Source organism: Molothrus aeneus, chromosome Z (genome assembly GCF_037042795.1).
Source record: "Molothrus aeneus isolate 106 chromosome Z, BPBGC_Maene_1.0, whole genome shotgun sequence".
Classification (NCBI taxonomy): domain Eukaryota; kingdom Metazoa; phylum Chordata; class Aves; order Passeriformes; family Icteridae; genus Molothrus; species Molothrus aeneus.
Genome location: NC_089680.1, coordinates 26,597,905 through 26,617,009, shown reverse-complemented (window position 1 = coordinate 26,617,009; position 19,105 = coordinate 26,597,905). Strand labels below are relative to the sequence as shown.

At 34.9% G+C, this 19,105-nt stretch overlaps 1 protein-coding gene across 1 annotated transcript in view; it reads right to left on the bottom strand.

Annotated features, from left to right (window-relative positions):
- Nucleotides 1-511: 511 nt before the first annotated feature.
- The window catches only part of PTPRD (protein tyrosine phosphatase receptor type D), a 362,060-nt gene continuing 343,466 nt past the window's right edge, over nt 512-19,105 (bottom strand). The window contains exons 30-36 of the mRNA XM_066569175.1: nt 18,133-18,418; nt 17,468-17,646; nt 16,064-16,190; nt 15,013-15,138; nt 10,502-10,656; nt 6,425-6,560; nt 512-4,046 (exon numbers count right to left, since the gene is read on the bottom strand). Coding sequence (XP_066425272.1) covers nt 3,978-4,046; nt 6,425-6,560; nt 10,502-10,656; nt 15,013-15,138; nt 16,064-16,190; nt 17,468-17,646; nt 18,133-18,418 — 1,078 coding nt within the window. The 3' untranslated portion in view covers nt 512-3,977. The remainder of the gene's footprint in view (nt 4,047-6,424; nt 6,561-10,501; nt 10,657-15,012; nt 15,139-16,063; nt 16,191-17,467; nt 17,647-18,132; nt 18,419-19,105) is intronic.

The following is a 19,105-nucleotide window of genomic DNA, read 5'->3' as shown; positions in this document are numbered from 1 at the left end:
ATTAAACTCCTTTATCACCAAGAGGGACCAAACAAGTTTTGATTTCAAAAGTACTGCTTAAGAAAGAAGACCAGGGCTGCATAACACTGACATTTTATTAGAATTCATCTGTAACAAATGGAACTTGTGTCAGCAAAGAACTGATTTTCATACAGACTTCCTTTTGCCACCAATGTAACGAAGTAAGAAAATAAAAAGCACGCCTTTCATTCTGTAAAACATTTACGCGTACTACTAATTAGAGGTAATTGTATCTTTTTTAACAAGCCATTTTACAAGGTAATTTTTTAAAGTTTTTCAGTCTATGCATCCAAAACAAGAGCAAAGAACACAAGTTTTTATTATCTTTGTAAAGACACTCCAAGCTTGAATGGCAAAGCCACATAATGGATGGTTATAATGAGACCTGCAGCCTTCTGATATCTGTGGAGTATCAGGGCACCAAGGGAAAAAAAAAAAGAAAAAAGAAAAAACAAAAAAAAGAAAAAAAAAAAAAGAAAAATGGGAGAGAATAAAAGGAAACAAAAAAAAAGCTGTTGCTTTTTTTTTTCCTTTTACATGTTCTGTGTCTTTTAAATACATACAAGTGGGTTTTGTAAGCAATTTCTTACAGATGGGTTCAAGTTATTATTGGGTGTAGAATCAATAGGGCAGTGCATAGTACAAAGGTATATATAGAAAGTGCAAATCTCCTTAGAAGGTCACTCCTTCCCCCAGCCATCTTCTCTGCTATCTAACCACTCAAATAAATTTTTAAAAAAGAGCTAAATTAAACTTTTGTATAAATCATTTTTATATATTTTGTGGTTTTTTCCCCATTGCAACTAATTACAGAATTAGACATAACTACACATACAAATGTAAATAATAGCACCGTACTGGTTATGCTGATGAAACCAATTTTAAGCTTGGAAATGTATGATGTATGTAGACAAAATGCTCACAATTTAAATTAACTGTAGAATGCATATATTAGAATACAGAAAGTGGAATGCACATCAATGATGCTAAGAGCTATTGTAAGAAACAAAAAACCTGAAAGGAGTATTTAGTTGTACAACAGTTTTTCTCACAAATTGGCTCTGCTTTTTTGTATTTATTTTACTCCCTTAGTTTTGTTGGAGCTTGCAAGACAGCCTGCTAGGGAAAATGCACTGATCTTTGTACAGATCCAGTGTGCAGGAACCTTCCTTAGTCTATGTTTTCAAAATTACACTTTGTTTTGTATTTCTGAATTCCTATATTTGAGTTGAAGAACATGACCACACTACATAACCTGGTATTTTATTAATTATTTCAACATATAAATCAAGAAAGAAGAAGAGAAAGAAACATAGTGCACATTCTTCTCTGGTTCAGATGTAAGTTATAGAATCTCATTCTGAGGTAGCCTTCTATAATACTTCTATTCCATATATATATATATTTATATTTCTGTTTTGATTTTTTTGGTTTGGGTTTTTTTTTCATTACAAAAGTGCTCAAAATTGCTGGAGTTTGGTCTTTCTTATTTTTACTTCTCATAGGAGTGGGAAAATTGGAAGAAGAACTAAAAATGTTGAGGCCACATGGAGAAGCCACAGCAATGATCCTATTTGAAACCCCAAAGAAAGCATCCTTTGATGCTGATCTACTAACAATGGCAGAACACATGCTGACCAAGGTCAATGTAAACAGCATTCTAGAAAGAGTCTCAAAAAGTACTTTGTGCTGTTTAGAGAATTTTCCTTTTTCCTGGAATAAAATCTATCAATCTCCAATATGTCATGTGGGCTCAGTCTTGCTAGCCTTACATGAACCTTCCCACTGAAAGCAAGGGTTTGACTTTAGCAATCTGTTGACACAAGTGAATGAGCAGGACTTGGCCCAAAATAAATCTGAAAAAAAAAAAAAAGAAAAAAGAAAAGAAAAAAGAAGATGCATAAGCACTGCTGATGTCAACTACTGCTACTGTGCTGCTACAGCTCGGCAATGACAGATAAGTGACAAAGTGGGTTTGAAAAGCCAACCAGAAATAGATTTCCAATTTGTGGGCTATTCTGTTATTAGAAATATGGAAAGATAAAGGACCTTGACTACCTATATGTTTTGGGTTATCATTTATTACCATCCATACTTGATTAGAAACTGGAAATGCATATTTTTCAAAATTGTCTGGTACATGTATTAAAATGTCTGAAAAGAACAACAGAGATATAAACAAACTAAACTAAATACAAATGAAGGCTAACTTAAAGAAATACTATTCAAAATAGGCATCAAATATAAGGCACTCTAAATGTAAAATTAAAATAAACCCCAGCATCCCCAAACAATGCTGTATGCCACAAAACGTTTGATTTCACAGAGCAATGTGTGTTTGGCTTTGCCCTGTTACATACGATAAATGTAAATTATATAGCGCACACTATAGACAGTATACTATTGAATACAATTTTAAAACATCTTAATACCTAGTATATTACAACATTCTCCCCTCCTAAAGGGATATGCACTGACCTTTCCCACATGCACACCTCCTACATTTAATAATATGATTTCTTATTGCACTATAGTGTTACAAATATTGAACTTCACTTGAAGCCTAAATCACATACTCTGTGTGCGTGTGTGCATGTGTGTGCTCTGTATGTGTGCATGTGTGTGTGTGTTCAGGTGGAAATGTGGATAGAAATATTATTTGGGATAGAGATGGCATTCAAATATCAATGATGTGCATTCCTCACTTCTCGTTGAAACAGAAGTTTATGGACCTTAAAAATGCAGAGATGATCAAATTGCAGTCTGATATAATTGTCGTATGTGGAAAAACTTTCCCAATGCTTTCATAAATCCAGGTATGTAAGGACTGATATGTTTATGTGCATGTGTGTGAATCTGTATCTGAATCCATCTGTATTCTCTGCAACTATATGGAGAGTCAAAAAAGGGTAGACAGTAATACATATATATATATATAAAAGAGAGAGGGTGTGAGTGTGCATGTGCATATGTGTGCGTGTGTGTGTATGTGCTAGCAGCATCTTTATACTTTGCGCCTCCCTGTTGATTCCAAAATAAACCAAAAGCCCCATTTTGATTTAACTGATTACAATGAATATTTTCTTAAAGGAAAAAAAACTCAAATAAAACTACAAAATTCATATCTAACAAGACTGTGGTACTGTAGGACTGCACAAAAATGTGCAAATTTTCAAAGTATCTAACATTTCTACAGCACAATATTACAGATAACAGTTCTACAGCTTAAAAAAAAATCTACATTTTTAAACAAAAATATTAACAGTTATGCAACCTTCTCTTTAATTCACTTCATCGAATGATAAACTCTTGTTAAAAAAAGGAAAAAGTTTACACAGTTAAAAATGAAGCACAGGTCAGCAGTATCTTTACAATACTAAAAAACTAAATCAAGGACTTTCTTTTTAAACATTCCCACATTTTCCCTTAAGTGTTATGATGAGCAGGATGATGGGAAACAGTGATGTTGAAGTAAAGAGTCCGCTTTGAGAAGCCAGAATCCAACCTTGCAACAAACATCTTGCACTGAACTGCAGTTCTCAAAACTCCTCTTTGCAAAATCATGTAATCCTGAATAAGATGATCACTCTTTCTGATTAAGTTTCCTCTTCCCTTTAACTTCAACCAATGTTGAACCCTTGAGGTATCTGTAAATGAGATCCTTCAGACGCCTCAGTGGTCAGGATTCTTTTATTATGGTTAGGTTATTAAACTGTGAATTCTTGGTCCACATGGAATACTTCTTGTTGGGTGGGGTTTTTTTTTTGTTGTTTTTTTGTTTTATATATCCCCAATATTTTGTTCATTTGTTTCTTTTTTTATTATTTTTTATTTTATATATCCCCAATAATTGCTCCTTAGCTAAGAGTTAAGAAGTACTTCTAAAGCACATTGTATGGCTCAGAAGCGGCTCTCTGGATCGTAAAGGGCCTGCAATAAAAATCCACAATGGGTTTTTATGTTGCATAGTGATCAAAGCTGCCCAGATACTCCAGTGCGGCTCGATAGCAGAACTGGTATTGATCCTAGAGAAAGAAAAATAGAAAACAAATGCATCAAAAAGTCAGCTCGTTGGTTGGTTTCTAGTTTCTTTCAAGTAAATAGCGAATATTTTGTAGCTACAAACAAATATACTGCAGAGGCATCTGCAGTTCAGCAATATTCACTTGCTGACACCAACAGAAAACCACCCTGAGTTACAACAGATGAAGATAGACAGTCATTTAATGCAACAACATTTTCCACAGAATAGAGCTTCTTTTTGTGCAGAGACTATATACCCACCTACTGACAGTCTGTTATTCTGGATTAAAACAATATCAGCATAAAGCTTTCTTCTGATAGGAACATGCTAGGATGCTTTCTCTGCATGTATTTGAAACTAAGTAGCAAAATAAACAATGAATTCTACAGCTAATGCAACACACTAAGTAAAAAGGTCCATCACAACTTGAATTTGGAATTTTGTATGAAAAACCATCAGGTTAAAAATCATGTAAAGAAAGCAAAGGGAATTCCAGCCTTTCGGTAAGATAGGCTTTGATGAAGATGTGAAGATACCTTTGCCTGTGGCAAGAAAAGGACCTTAGGAGAAATCTAGAGCTAAAGGACCTTATTCACATAAATCAGACTTCATTTCAACCTATACCTTGGAGCAGAGAGAAGTTTAGTGTGCTGAGAAATTTTCTTATACCTCAGATGAATCCAACATTTGTAGATTTGTGTTATTCTCACCTCCATAAAGCAGTCCTTTTGCACATTTATGTTTTGTTGCACACTTACATTAAAATGGCACATCTACATAGTTATTTCCAACTGCCATTCTTGGTTTAAATGGTAAAAAGTAAAAAATTTTTAAAAAAACAAACATAAAAGAAATTTCTCAAAAATACCAGGGACGTCTGTTTATTTTTCTGATAGTGCTGTGTGGTTGCAGTTGTTAAGATCACAATTAAAATTCTTTAGGCCAGGAAACTAATCAGGTATTTGCTTCACTGAGGTAGTATGATTACTCATAGTTCATTTCTGTTAGTTGGAATAGTTAGAACAGTGGCAGAATACATTACACATATGCTTGAATTTTAAGTGTGTGTGTGGTCCACGTGGAAGTGCTTTGTTTAATAAGGATTAGATTTCCTGGCAGTTTATAACACTGAATGAGAGATTTGTTTGCCACAGAATCCTGGAAGAAATGCCTACAGAACACCTCTGCTTTCAGCAGTGGGGATGCAGGGTAGCATACAGAAATAAGTCAAAACAGGAGGAGGGAGCATATATTGCAGAATTGAACTCTGCATTTGTCAGGTAGGCTCAAAGAAGCATAGTTTTCTGTATACTTTAGCTATTTTTTGCAGCCAAAATGACAGAAAGAAGTCATTTTTCATTTTGCTTATCCAGAAGAATGATGGTAATGGAAAATAAATGGAATTAACTCTTCAATGTGGTCACAGTGATTTACTTGGCTAACTGACAAGATTAAAAATAAATATTTGTATTTTTCATATAAGCTTTTATGAAGTTGTCTTCTTAGAAGTAAAACTACCCAGCTTCTATGGAACCAGTTTAATTTTCTTGTGGAAAATGGCAAACTCTGGGGAACCATCTTAAATTTCACAGACTTAATTTAAAGGCCAGTGTCAATCAAATTATTCTAAATACATGTGTGATCTAAAATGTTTCCCTTCTCTTTCCCTTTTTGTTGGTCCTCCTAACCTATTGGCTCTGGCTTAGTCCCGGTCTTCTGCTCAGAAATTAAGGCAAAAATTAAGGGCATTAACTGATAATGTTTAAGCATTCTTTATGATGTGACAGATTTCCAAGCATACAGGCACAGGTAACTGGTCTATACTGCTTATCACTTTCTTTATTTCTCTATGCCACACTTAATAGCATAGAAATTATTTACACTATAGTTATCCTGAATGCTGAATTTACCATTAAGATTTTCAGGCCAAAGAGCCACTTTCTTGGTGACACAAAAAAACCATGAAAATAATACAGTGTCAGTCTGAAGACATAATCAAGACCTTACTTCCAGGAGAAAAAAAAATAAAATCAGTGGATCCACCTGCAGAAACAATTTGCCTGTTTCTTTACTACCACACATTTCTGCCTGGGAGCAAGGATCAAATAAAAATGTGTGATGCTTCACAAATGGATTTTCTTAACTACCATAATTTAGGATCCACTATTGAAATGATTTTTTTTCTTCCTCATCTTGCAGTAACTACTGCGATAACAGGAAATAGTCCTTTTACAGATTTTACCCTGTAGTCACAGGGCCAATATATGTCTTGAGATCTGACTGTAAGCATGTTTTATACAGTATCTATCTGTGCATATTTTTGCTTGTGTAAATACCATTTCTTTTCCATCACCATTGCATAAGGATACTCATGCTTACCTCTGTCTGTACCATGGCTGGCCGCTGTGTCCTTAACATTTTGACAGTCTGGAAGATGTCCACAACGCCTTCATATCTCATTCGTTCTAGCACAATGCTCAGGGTTATGAATACGCCAGTCCTTCCAACACCCGCACTGTTGAAGAAAATGAAGAGAAAATAAAAGGAAAAAAAAAAGTTAATTGACAGTTAATGCTGAAAGAATTGGCTGACAAATTCTTTGTGGTTACAACACACCATATGTGTATAAATTTCTATATGGGGAAAGGCTCACTAAGCAAAATTCCATAGCAAATTACCACATTGCATTCAAAAGAATAACTGCACTCAAGCAAACCTTACATCTACTGAGTACATCCAGACTCTCCAGTCTTCCTTGCAAAGATTTGATTTGTTCATCCAGATATACAATATCACTGCATGGTGAAGGCAAATATTAACATTTGTTGCCAATAACATATATTGGAACTGACAAGAGAAAATGAAGCCAAAATACATTTTACTGCTTGCTTTACTGCTGTTTGTCATGTATATGCCCTGTTTTGCACATCTTCTCTGTGTTATTTTACCTTCTACTTTAAGTTCGAAGTATGGATGTTCATTTAATATTGAACTTGTTCATACATTCAAATAATGGACAGAGAAAGACGTCAATTCAGATCTTATTCAAGACTGGCAGTCTGGATCTTTGCTTTCCAATGCTGATATACATTTACCATGTTTGTCTATATTAGTCTTAAAAGTATTCTTTGAGTATATATGTGGCTTCTTTGCTCTCTGTTCTGTCCTGGGTTTCTGCTATTCGCTTTAACCCTCAAGATGTGATGGAAATTCTTGCCATCAATAGACCCAATAACTGTCAGCTTTTAAAATTAAACAATCACTTATTCAGGATGATTATCTTTTGCAAAAGAGACAGGTAACTACACAGAAAAAAAGACTTTCTAAGTCTGAACTTCTATGGATGGAAACCAAGCACCTTGTCATCTCACTGTTGATGCTAATAATTTCACAAGGTTTTCTCCAGCCAGATAACCCTGGAAAGCTGAATATTTATGAGACCTATTCACTAGACAGATGAATGGAACAGCATGAACAGCAGGAAAATCCTGAAGAACTCTTGAATGTTCGTATGAACTATGACAGAAATCCAGCAAATTCACAAATGTAGTGCAGAAATTGAATGTTCAAATTGTATGATTGTATCTTAGTGTTTGGTCTAGGTCAGAGCTCTTTTAGGGCTATTAGACATATGCAATTGGATTTATCAATTTTGCATAGGCCGTGTGCCTTGAGATTGCTGAAGCCAAAGGACAACTGACACACCACTGACACACCATGTTGTCAGTGGTGATTTACCTATGTGATATAATAACAGTCCTGGACATCTAAAGCAATTGCAGAGCAAGGTGCCTGATGAGGTAAATTAGACAGCTACTACTTTAGAAACATCCTGAAAAATCCTGGAACCTGCTCGTTGGAACCAGCTTGAACTTTGCAGACCTGATTACAGTGTGATCTAAACTAAGTAGCCCAGGAAATGACCAGGAGAATGAACACAGACTACCATTTTACATTGTCCTGCACTGCTATTTAATTATTAAAAAAAAAAGAATTCTAAATGTGTGAGAGCATTCTGGCCTCATACAGTAGACAAATCTTTGTGACTTTTAAAAAATTACTTGGAAATCTCGAGCAAAAGGAAGAAATTCCTTCGTTGTCTCGGGTACTTAAAAAATCAGCAAGTGTCTCCAGGAGAGACTTAATGAGGAAGAGAAACTAATATGGAAACATCTCAATGCTTGCAAATCCTAACTGGTCCTCAAGTGTAATGTCTTGAGAAAAGCCTGTGGGAAATTGATCCTCTTCCTCTTAGAGTGGCAAACATACTTTAACATTGGAACAATGCCAATCCAAAGATGGTTAGGATTTCTAGAGTAAAGAAATCCTTCATGATGCATTATAACTCCCCATGATTCATAATTAGACTAGAAACTAAATTTGAGATGCTTTAATGAACTATATGGATGTATTGATTTTTTGTAAGAGAGAAGAGTTTATTATTACAAATACATCTTGACTGCATTCTGGGAAAGGTCTTCCTCAGTCTTGAGCTAAAAGCTGGAATAAAAAGACTATAAATATCTAATATTGGTTTAAGTGAAAATTTTACTTCAAGATGAATAGCCCATTGCTCTCTTAAATAGTTTTAAGTATCTGCCTCATGAGGTTAGAAATTTTTTAATTCAACAGACTGACCTATTTGTAAAAATGTTACGGAAAAAGAAAATTTAGAATTATGGATTGGGGGAGTTTACTATGTAGCAGAGAAAGCAAGCTTGTGAAAATTATATAGACTGTAAAGGAGACCCAAAGGAAGTGACACTAGGGGTGTTTTAATTCACTGTAGAACTCATCATGGTACAAACTGGAGGCATTATTTCAGTAATTCCTCAGACACTAGGAAAGCACAGGTATCCAGGATCTTGTGCTTCCTGAAAGAAATAAACAATCTTACTATTTTGCTAGGGACACTTCCTATTCATGTAAGTCAACTAACACTGGCAATGATGATTAGCCTTACCAGTCCCTAAATAGTCATTACAATAATGATAAAGACATTTAAAAACCAAGCCATGATTAGTTACACTGCATTTGACTTTGTTTCTAGCAATGTCAATGGTGGAAGTCCATAATTTTACCATGAAAGATCACATCCATTTGGGAGGGATATGTAATGTACTGGAAGCAGTATTCACTGTAGTCACAAGTGGACAAGTCTGTATGGTACAAAGAACCTAGAATAAAAATACCGCTCTGCTTTTTTATCTGCATAAAGGCATAAATATTGCTTATTACTACTGTCCTCTCAAAACTCATTAATGTTGAAGAATAAGGCTTATTCTTATCTGGGTTGTTCTTCCTCCCCCTTGTGAAATGAATCCCAATCAGTGCTCTGCAATGCTACTCTCCTCAGCAGACTATAAAAATTTTTAGGCACACAAGAAAAGTAGGATTCAAGTATTCCAATACATTTATTTTGTCTGTCTTTCAGATTAGAGGATCGTAAAGAACTCAAATTATGTTCACCCCTGACTTGGGAAAGATGAAAATTTCTCTCCCTCTGTTTACTAGGCTCTAGTAAACTCATTCATTTGTCTTCATGATAATATTGGGGCACTACTTGTCTTGCAGTAAGAACTTGCAATTTGTGTCAGTATTTTGCATCTCTGTTATATAAATAACAATATTTAATCTACAAAAAAGAACTTCATATTACAAAAATGAGTGCCTAAAATCCTAATGGAATTTATAGAAAACAATTTATTAAATAAGAGATAAGAGATAAAGATATTATTTTTGGCCATCTGCTATAGACTCTAGAATACTGTAGAGGAAATAAATAAAAAATACAAGAATATTAAAAAGCCCATGCTGGATTATTTCTAACCACCATGCAAGTCATTTTCATCTGCATAGCAATTGCAAAGAAGGGAAGTCATCACATAAAAAATGAGCAGAAGTTCTGAAGCTAGAACTCATAAACTCAAACCTCAATGATTTCTTTGACAGGCAAAATTTCTAAAACACCACTTTCTATTCCGTTCCCTTTCTTGAGATAGCTACCTTTTTTATTTTGCTTCATTTTGATAGCTACTAATGTGCCACTGAGGTTTAACTAGCTTGGTTGCAGCTAATAATTCCTACCAAAGTAAAAGCTTTTAATTTCTAGTGGAAAAAATATCAGATGTAGTAGCTTGTGATAAGGCTCTTCCTCTGCCTTCTGTGGGCAGCACTGACCAGACTGCTTTTATGCTGAATTAGAAGCATTTATATGTGAAAAAATCATGTGTTTCCACATATTTTTGAAAAACAATTTTTGTATAAATGGAGTATCACAGAACAGTTCTCATTTCATAAAGCAGTTCATGCTATTCCATTTTAGATCCTCTATTTGATTACATGATGAATGTAATCAAAATGTTGTTTAAATATACATGTTCACCACAACCACCGATCAACTTTAGGAAAAAACCAAATCTGCATATAATTTGTTTTTAAACTTTGTTTACTTACCTGCAATGAACAGAAATTGGTCCATCTTGACCAAATTGCTCTTTTGTTTTATGCACTTGGCCAATGAAGTCAATAAATCCTTCTCCAGACTTTGGCACTCCTTGTTCTGGCCAGTCAGTGAACTGGAACTGCCTCACTGTTCGGGACTGGCCATCCTTTAACAAAAGACACAAATACAGCACGTTGCTGTGGCTTAAAGTTCATCAGCGAATAATCATAAAGACAATCACAAAGTAAGGATGTTGGGAGGAGATGGGGAATGGCTAAGATTACGTTTATGGAAACTCTTTCAACTGCAGTACTACTATTAAAGCTTTTGTATCAGTCCAGAAGTATTATTATGAGTTTCATTAACTATATTGCATGGATTCTCTTCCACACTGCATTGGAGAGTTGTCTGGCATTCAGATGGTGTAAAAATTGTGCCTGAGGTCAAAGCTATAACAACCCCATGAGGGGTATATTAATTTTTTTGTATATTATGTTTTGAATCCTGTGGACTGCAAATTCCTTTATATACAGATCAGGTAGAATAAGGTCATCTAATGTGGCTTTCCATTTCTGAGATATGCTCAACTACTTCACAGCAGGAATATCTTTACTGATAAGACTTGTTTAGTCATTGCCCTCCTTGCAGATGTTATCTTTAACAGTAAGCTGCTTTCTATGAGGTGAACATTTTTCCTGGAAGAAGATGGATAAACAAGCTGGTTGTTTAACAAATTTCTCTTCAATAATGGTTCATTTAATTCACCAACAGCTTGGAGTTAGTTAAAATTGAAAGGAAGGGCTTCCTTTCTCAAAACAAGCCATCTGAAGCTCTTCAATCCCCATGGTTAGGAATACTAACAGTTTTTCTTTAAAGTGCAGACTACAGCATCATAGTTATTTTTATGATGAAGCCACTGGAATTACTAAATGCCAGCTTGTGCTATCTGCCTATTTAATGTGCAAAAAGTCAGGACACATAAAAATGCAATACAAATGAATAAAGCAAATTTGTTCTGCATTTTCAAACATTGATGATTTTGACACTGTCAATCTGCATGACTGTTATGTTCAAAATCATGGCAATATGAGCTAGTGATGTTAACTGGTGCCTCTAGACATCATGTTTTCTAAGCACCTACCCTGTCATGTCTTCAAAATGGTCTTCTATTAAGTGAAACTCATGAAAAATTGAACTTTCTTCTAAGTAAAACTCATGAAAAATTGACATTATTACTGGAGATTCCCATCAAAAAGCAGCAAGTTATGCTGGAGGCAGGAAAAATCTTTCTCTTTTTCCTTAGACCACAAGCATTCAACTGCTACAGATCTTTGAAATGATAAAGAAGTTATTTTAAATATAACTAAAGGAAACCCCAATAATTTGCTTTTATATTTCCTCTGGTTCTGTGGGATTTTGCCTCCTGTGTCTCAGATGAGTGAGGAAAACAGAAAAAATGTGTATGTGCGTACCAGCAACTACTCCATGAGAGGACCCTCACAGTGTGTACTTCCACTAGGTCACAGCAACAATTTAGTGGCCTGTATCTGTGAAACACTTTTTTCCACTTACACAAATAGGTAATGTTTGAAAATATTCACCCAATTGGATTTATTGTGGGCATCAACACAAAGAACTAAATGTTTAGTTCCAAAAATGGCATTTTGTTAATACAAACATCTCTGATAATGGCTTCCGTAATCCCATTTTCTCCAAAAAAGACATAATGAAATTGCATCCTCCAGATAGCCTTAGGCAGATGATAAAAATTTGTCAAGAAGACACAAGTACAGTTTTATTCCCTTCAAAATAACCTTCTATTCTTTCAAAGTAAAGAAGGAAAACCTGAAATCTGAATCTGACTTACTTTTTCCAGGTAGAATAAGTAAGGAAGACACTAATTTATTTAAGTCCAGTCTGTCACTGGAAAAGTTAACACATTTCTCTGTCATAAATAGATCTAATGGTAAATATTTCTGTTTTGGTGTGTATATACCAACTGCATTAGTATGTTTCATGATTTAAGTAACTCAGTATTTCAATGCAAGTCTGTGAAATGACAATAACCTCTGTTATTTAATATTATTTAACGAGCAGAGAGGTAAAGTTACTTAGTCTATGTTAGACTAGCATTAAAGCATATGGGGAACTGATCTGCAATTTCTTACATCTCCCTCTGCTACTGACATTATAAAGTGTGTTGATTTCTTTTAATGAGATTCTTGCCAACAGCAGTCCAGATACAAATGCCAAATTTTATTAAAATCTTTACTTTTAAATACTGTGACAGTTTGCACAGTTAGTTATCAAAATAAGTACTTTAAAATCCCTATGTGGCACAGTGGGCTTTAATGTTTTATCCTGTATAGTGGCTGACCGTTTGGATTTATTCTTCCTCCTCACAGGGGATATTCAATTGTCTTTTGATTATGCTTTAGAATTGATATTACTCTCTTACAGCCATCACTAATAGTTGAGCCTTAAATAAAATTGGCCCAACATATTGGCCTCTTGAGTTTCCAGAGAAAGTGAGTACAAAGCAGTTAGAAGCAATAACTTGAAACAGTTACTGAGGTCAATTTCACCATATGACAACTCACAGCTCAGTTTCAGAAATAAAAGAGAGTTCCGCAGCAGACCCTTGCTGGTGGCATCTAAACAGGTACAGTGCCTTGTTTTTTGTCCTTGTGGAATAACTGGTCATCTCGGCTCTGCCAGAGTATGGATGGGTGTTATAACAGTACAGATGGATTTGGAGATGAGAGGGACATAGGACGTTTGCAATCACTCCAGCATTCACTCTTCTTTGAGTGCAACAATTTAGTCAAACGATTTCAATTACTGGGTGTGACAGCCACAAAAGCCTAACTAGAGGAAAACTATAATCTACATTTTGGTAAGTATTTCCCACTTCTTCCAGTAAATTTGGAAGGAGATATAGTTTTCCAGCATAACTAGAAAATTTAGGATGGTGCTGTCAGCTCACTGAGGAGTTTAACAAAATTTGGACCATCAAGATAAGGAGGTTCTTAAAATTTGAGTAGCAATAACATGTGACAGTAAAATGTTATATCAGGACCTTCAATGTGCTTAATGCTTTCTCAAAGAGGTTTATTAATATCATGTCAAATAAAATTAGTTCTGGTAAATTTAATTATTTGGCCCTTTACTGGTTTCATAGCTGTAGGTAAGCAGACTTGCCTAAATATTCTACTTCAATACAAAGTCTTGAAGGAATTTTTTTTATAATATAAAATATTTGGGGACACTTTGATTACAGCTATGGCTTTTTGTTATAACTGTAAGTTTGTGATCAGAGCTTGTGAACTATGTCACATGATAATTCTTCCAACTTAAGACAGACTTTTAATAGAAAATCAATTAAAACTATCAGGATATTTGCAGTGAAATTGGATTTGACTACCTCTGCTTCCAAGCGTGTTTAAAGACTGATGCTAGGAGCCTGTTCTCCACTTTTCTTAAGCACAAATAGGTTAGAGAAGATATGAGTCATATGATTCACATTTCAAATAGAATGAAAATCAGATCCAATGTATCTACAGTTCCTTTACAAAAATCTACACCTGAATCTCATTTGCCAAACAAAAAGTTCATATGCTCACTTGATACGATACTAACAATACTACCCAATTTTACTTGATGCTCACATTAAAAGCAGTGGTCTAGCTAACCATGAGGAAGTCTAATATTTCAGATGCTGACAGGCAACTCTGAGTAGACACTCATGATATTCCTAGACATTACACCCTGCTATTTTGCTTGAACAAGTGTTATTCCACAGTGCCCACAGAAACAGAGGCTGACAGTATGTTTTCCTGCCACACAGACTGAAGTGTTAGAAATCAAGTCTGAGAAACACCAAACATACATTAAAAGTTTATGTGTGTTTAATCTTATATGAGTACTCAGTTTTGGACTCAGGAATTCAGATTAGAAATGAAGTATGAAAATGAGGATGCTAAGGTCACAGCTGCATGTATCTATTCTGCAGATATACTAGAGAGCTGAAAATATACTACATGAAAAATCAAATTATAATGCGCAAAGCTTGTCCAGCTTTTCTTATGAATGTCATTTGCTTTGCAGTTCTAAAATCTCAGTATATTAACCTTCATACTCACTCAGCCTCAAGGGTGGTGCAAAACAACAAAACAACACTTTATGTTGCAAAAATTGTACCCAATAATAATCAAGGGGAAAATGAGGAAAAAGAGGAAAATAGTTCTCAAATAATCTAATGTATTTTGGCACAAATAGTTCAGAACTATAAAATTGTGCTGCCCAGATGCTAGATCTGAATGAAATCAATCATTCCTACAGAAAGATCCCATTTATTTAAAAATAACTTAATCTGATTTTTTATTATTGCTTGTAGAAAGTATATCTCTGGGTTTTCTTAATAATAGTAAAAATTCTAAAACCCCCAAACACAGAAAAAAAAAAAGAAATAAACACTTTCTTTTAAACTTATGGGAACAAATGTAATGTTATGTTGACTTACCCTTGCATCTGTAACCTTGAATTCCCTCAGAATATACTGTGGCATGTTGTACTCTGCCATTGGATCTACCACAAAATACTGGTATCTGGCTGAGCGCTCCGCAGGCCAGTACTGGTGGCATTTTTCCTATGAAATAACAAAATAAAATACACTTCCTATTATTTGAGAGCACTACCATAAATTGGTATAAACCCTTTTTTACTCCGCTAAGTATAATATTCATGGAAGGTATCAATAGTGACAGGAACATGAGCTGCTTGTGTTGGTGTAGAGTAAAAAAACATCTTTAATACTGCATTGCCAAGGGTTTCTCATTGTTTGCTGAATATCTGAACTTGTTTATACTTCTGCTCAGTTTTATTGTCTATCAGTGACAAGAGCTATCCTTAATCTAATTTTCAATGGTGAATTTTTATCTCAATTTAAATCTTGATACCACCTTCAGTTTTCTTCCTTTTTGCTTGTTGGAGCAAGTCGCCCCAGCCTCAGTCACTATTCTATCTCTGCATCCACTAGCCATGTCCTGAATAATCTCTTTTCTCTCAGACACATGGTCTAACTCAGATTTCACTTATCAGATGCCAGCTTTCTCTTGATGTAATCCTGTCCAGATAGCAGACTGCTTCATTCCTTCCAGTTGACAGAGTACCAATGAAATGAGTTTAGAACTGTAAACTGGGGGATGAAACTTTCATGTGTGGCACAGAACACACAGAAGACATTCCAATCTAAAAAATACCACACTTTCTTTTAACATTTTTACATGGAGATGCTGCAAAAGTGAAGTTTCCAAAAGAGAGATCTTTCTTTTTCAATAGACAGCAATGGTCTCTCTTGCTGAATCTCAATGTGTCCCACACAAACACACCATGTCTAGTTTGTCCATTGCAATACATCAACAGATTGGAAAAACTTACACCTATGACCAGGAAGGCCACTCCTGTTTCAAAAGAAGAAGGAACCAAAATTCTCATCTTTAGAATTAAATATTTTAATGAAAAGAGCTGCTGTAACCAACATTTTAGTAAAGGAATATTAGAGCAGTACTTACTCTGCCCATTTCTCGTAGCTTAGTGAGCATGACCACAATTGTAGAGTTATGCTCCCAGAGCATTCTCCAGAAGTCTTCAGTTGTTTCTGCTAAAGGACCCTGTGTAGCTATGTAAGCTTTTTGTTGTCTATGTTAACAAAAAAAAAAAAAAACCCAAAAAACAAAAGTAGATTAATAGTATTATTTACAGCATTATTTTGGATCTATACTCATGTTCTTTGCTTATAAGAAAACTTTATCTGGAGGGAAAATGTATATACTGTTAACAATGAGCACATTAAAACCTTATTATGATTGTTTAATCAAACTATGGCTTTTTATTTTTAGAACTTTGAGAGGAAAATTACTCTGTTAATATTATGATGTATGACTTTATCATTATTATTTAAATTTTAATGCAACTCTAATTGCTCAATTTTGTGTGCTGTAAAAAGCACTTAAGAAACACTTAGTTGTGCTGGTTCATTTTATAGAAATAACTGTCTAACAATCTATTAAGTTTAGGAATTATAGCATCAAGCAGTTTCTTTATTAACTTCATTTCAACAGTCTGATGCCTCCAGCAAAAGTAAGGCAGGAAGAAAATTTGGGAATGGAGTGTGAATTTCCAGGCCCTAAAATCCTACTGGGGAAAGCTACCACCAAAATCTTAAAAGATTGGATCAACAGCTTTATAAGATGATGACCAGTTTGTGTTGCTCTTGCTTCTTCCAAGCAACAGCAATACCTTTGTGGGTGATAGTGGAGATGAAGTTTATTTTCAATTATGACCTGAGGCTCAGAAAATTCACTCTGTGGATATGGATACTCAGGCACACCTAAACTATGGCAAACATAGGCAAATGATGTCATTTCCCTTTCATGTCTTTTTCAACCAGCTGCTTTAAGTCAGCTGAGGGCATAGTGCTTCATGTTGTCATGAAGAGGCCAGTGGGCTGCACATCTGTTTATATACAAAAGGCCTTCATTGGTTAGGTCAAGTCCTAGGCAGTGTCCCAAGACTGTAGGTTATCACCTTGACACACAGAGTGTATCTCCTGTATCTTATTTCTATATATCCTTTTAAACAGAAAAACTGTGTAGAAATAGGGGTCCAAATCATGAGCATGCTTGAGGTCTCATTAACTTTCAGCATGTAAAGCATACTGAGAGCTCTCAGTGGCTTAAACACAGGTTAAAATATAATTTTTAAGATTCTATGTAATTTACAAAATTTTTCTATATTACATGGGGAAAAAATATTAACCCTTTAATAAAATTTTAAAAAACATCCAATCAAACAAGCCCTGAACAGACAAAAAAATTACTAGATTTCTGTACTGTTTTGTTTTTTTCAAAATAATTACATAAACAATTTTGTAAACTTTTAAAACAGTAAAGATAAGAACATAACACTATTTGTACCTGTATCCATCAATGAAACTGGCATTAATATAATCAGAGCCTTCTACTCCTCGGATAGGCTGCAAGCATACCCTTGTGGATTCATATGGCATAATATTGACAAGGCGATTTTTGAATTTATTACATGGAAGATTGGCACTGATGAATCTTGAAGTGTGAGCCTTAGAGCTAGCAAGACGCTGTTGAAAACAAGTTAAAAGAATTAAGGCCAGGTATAACAAAGACAAGTGACACTATCAGGTTTTATAATTTCTGCTCAGTAGCCATTAATGAATAATTTCAACTTCAGATGCTTACTTTTCCATATTCTATTGCATTACCCAAATATTTGTAAAACTTCTTTAATACCTTTTAAAAGTACAATGTCTGCTCCATTAGTGCATTTGGACAAATTCCAGGATTAAATCACTACACAAACACATATTTCAAGATATATTAACAATAAAGGAACAGCATGGTTAAATCAACCTCAACTGAATGGTTCTTATCCAGACAGCCATTGAGAACTGAATTGTACTTTTTAGAAAGAACCATCTTCCTAATTTAAAATTTTTGTCTAAGGGTGTCTTTAATCTTCTGATTACTGGAAACAAGTGATGGAGAACAGAGCAGCTTCAGTGTTACATCATTTGTTTTTGGTTACCCACAACATAAAATCCCAGTACCTTAAATTCCAGTTCCATTCCTGTGACATTCTCGCCTGTTTCTATCTGTGTCAGCTTCTGGATATATGCATACAGGTTTCTGGCTGGCACTTCGGTATTTCCACATGTCACTGCTTCCAGCAGTGCATCATGGATAAAGATGTATTGGTCCTCAGTTTGAACCATGTAATTCCTCTGTGCTCTCATTAGAGTTACGTGGCCATAAATATCTACAGTCTTTTCATGCTTTATTCTCTCTAACATGGCATCTATCACAATGAAACAGCCAGTCCTGCCGACTCCAGCACTAAAAGAAATGAACACGGGAGAGAAAACATGGGCTGTTTCATTCACTGTGCTTACTTTTACATCATTCAAAATTTAAACTTTTGTAATGCTGATTTAAATACCACATGTTTCTGAATATGAACATCAGCTTTTATGAAAGAGGTTGGTGCCCTGAAATAAGTAAACTCCTTAAACATCAATTAAAAGCAATTGAGAACACAGAATGTTTTTATATGACATCTTTGTAACTTGTAGTTTCAGGTTTGACTATAACAGAAATAAAACACCTCGCAACATGTTCTCAAGATGTATGTTCTTAAAAATGGAAATTACTCGAGATGATAAATACTCTAAGAATTCAAGCTTTATTTGTAGCATGATTTCTAAGTCATTAAACATGCTGTTGTTGCTATTCTCTTTACAGAGGTAAATTTATTGGCAAACAATAATCTAACAGAAAATGTGTCTTATGTATTTCTATTATACTTTGCTGGTAAACTTTCCACCCATGTCCCAACCCTGCTGATGGGGGTTCTATTAACACAGTTTGTTCTGTCCTCTGCTGTTTCACTTGGCTAGGACATACTGTTAGTCTTTGCAATGCAGACCCATGACTAGAGAGCTGTGCTAGCTATAGGCTGGGGAAAATCCAACTGTTTGGATGCCACCTGCAGTGAACCAAATCAGAACACCTTTTTGTATGATT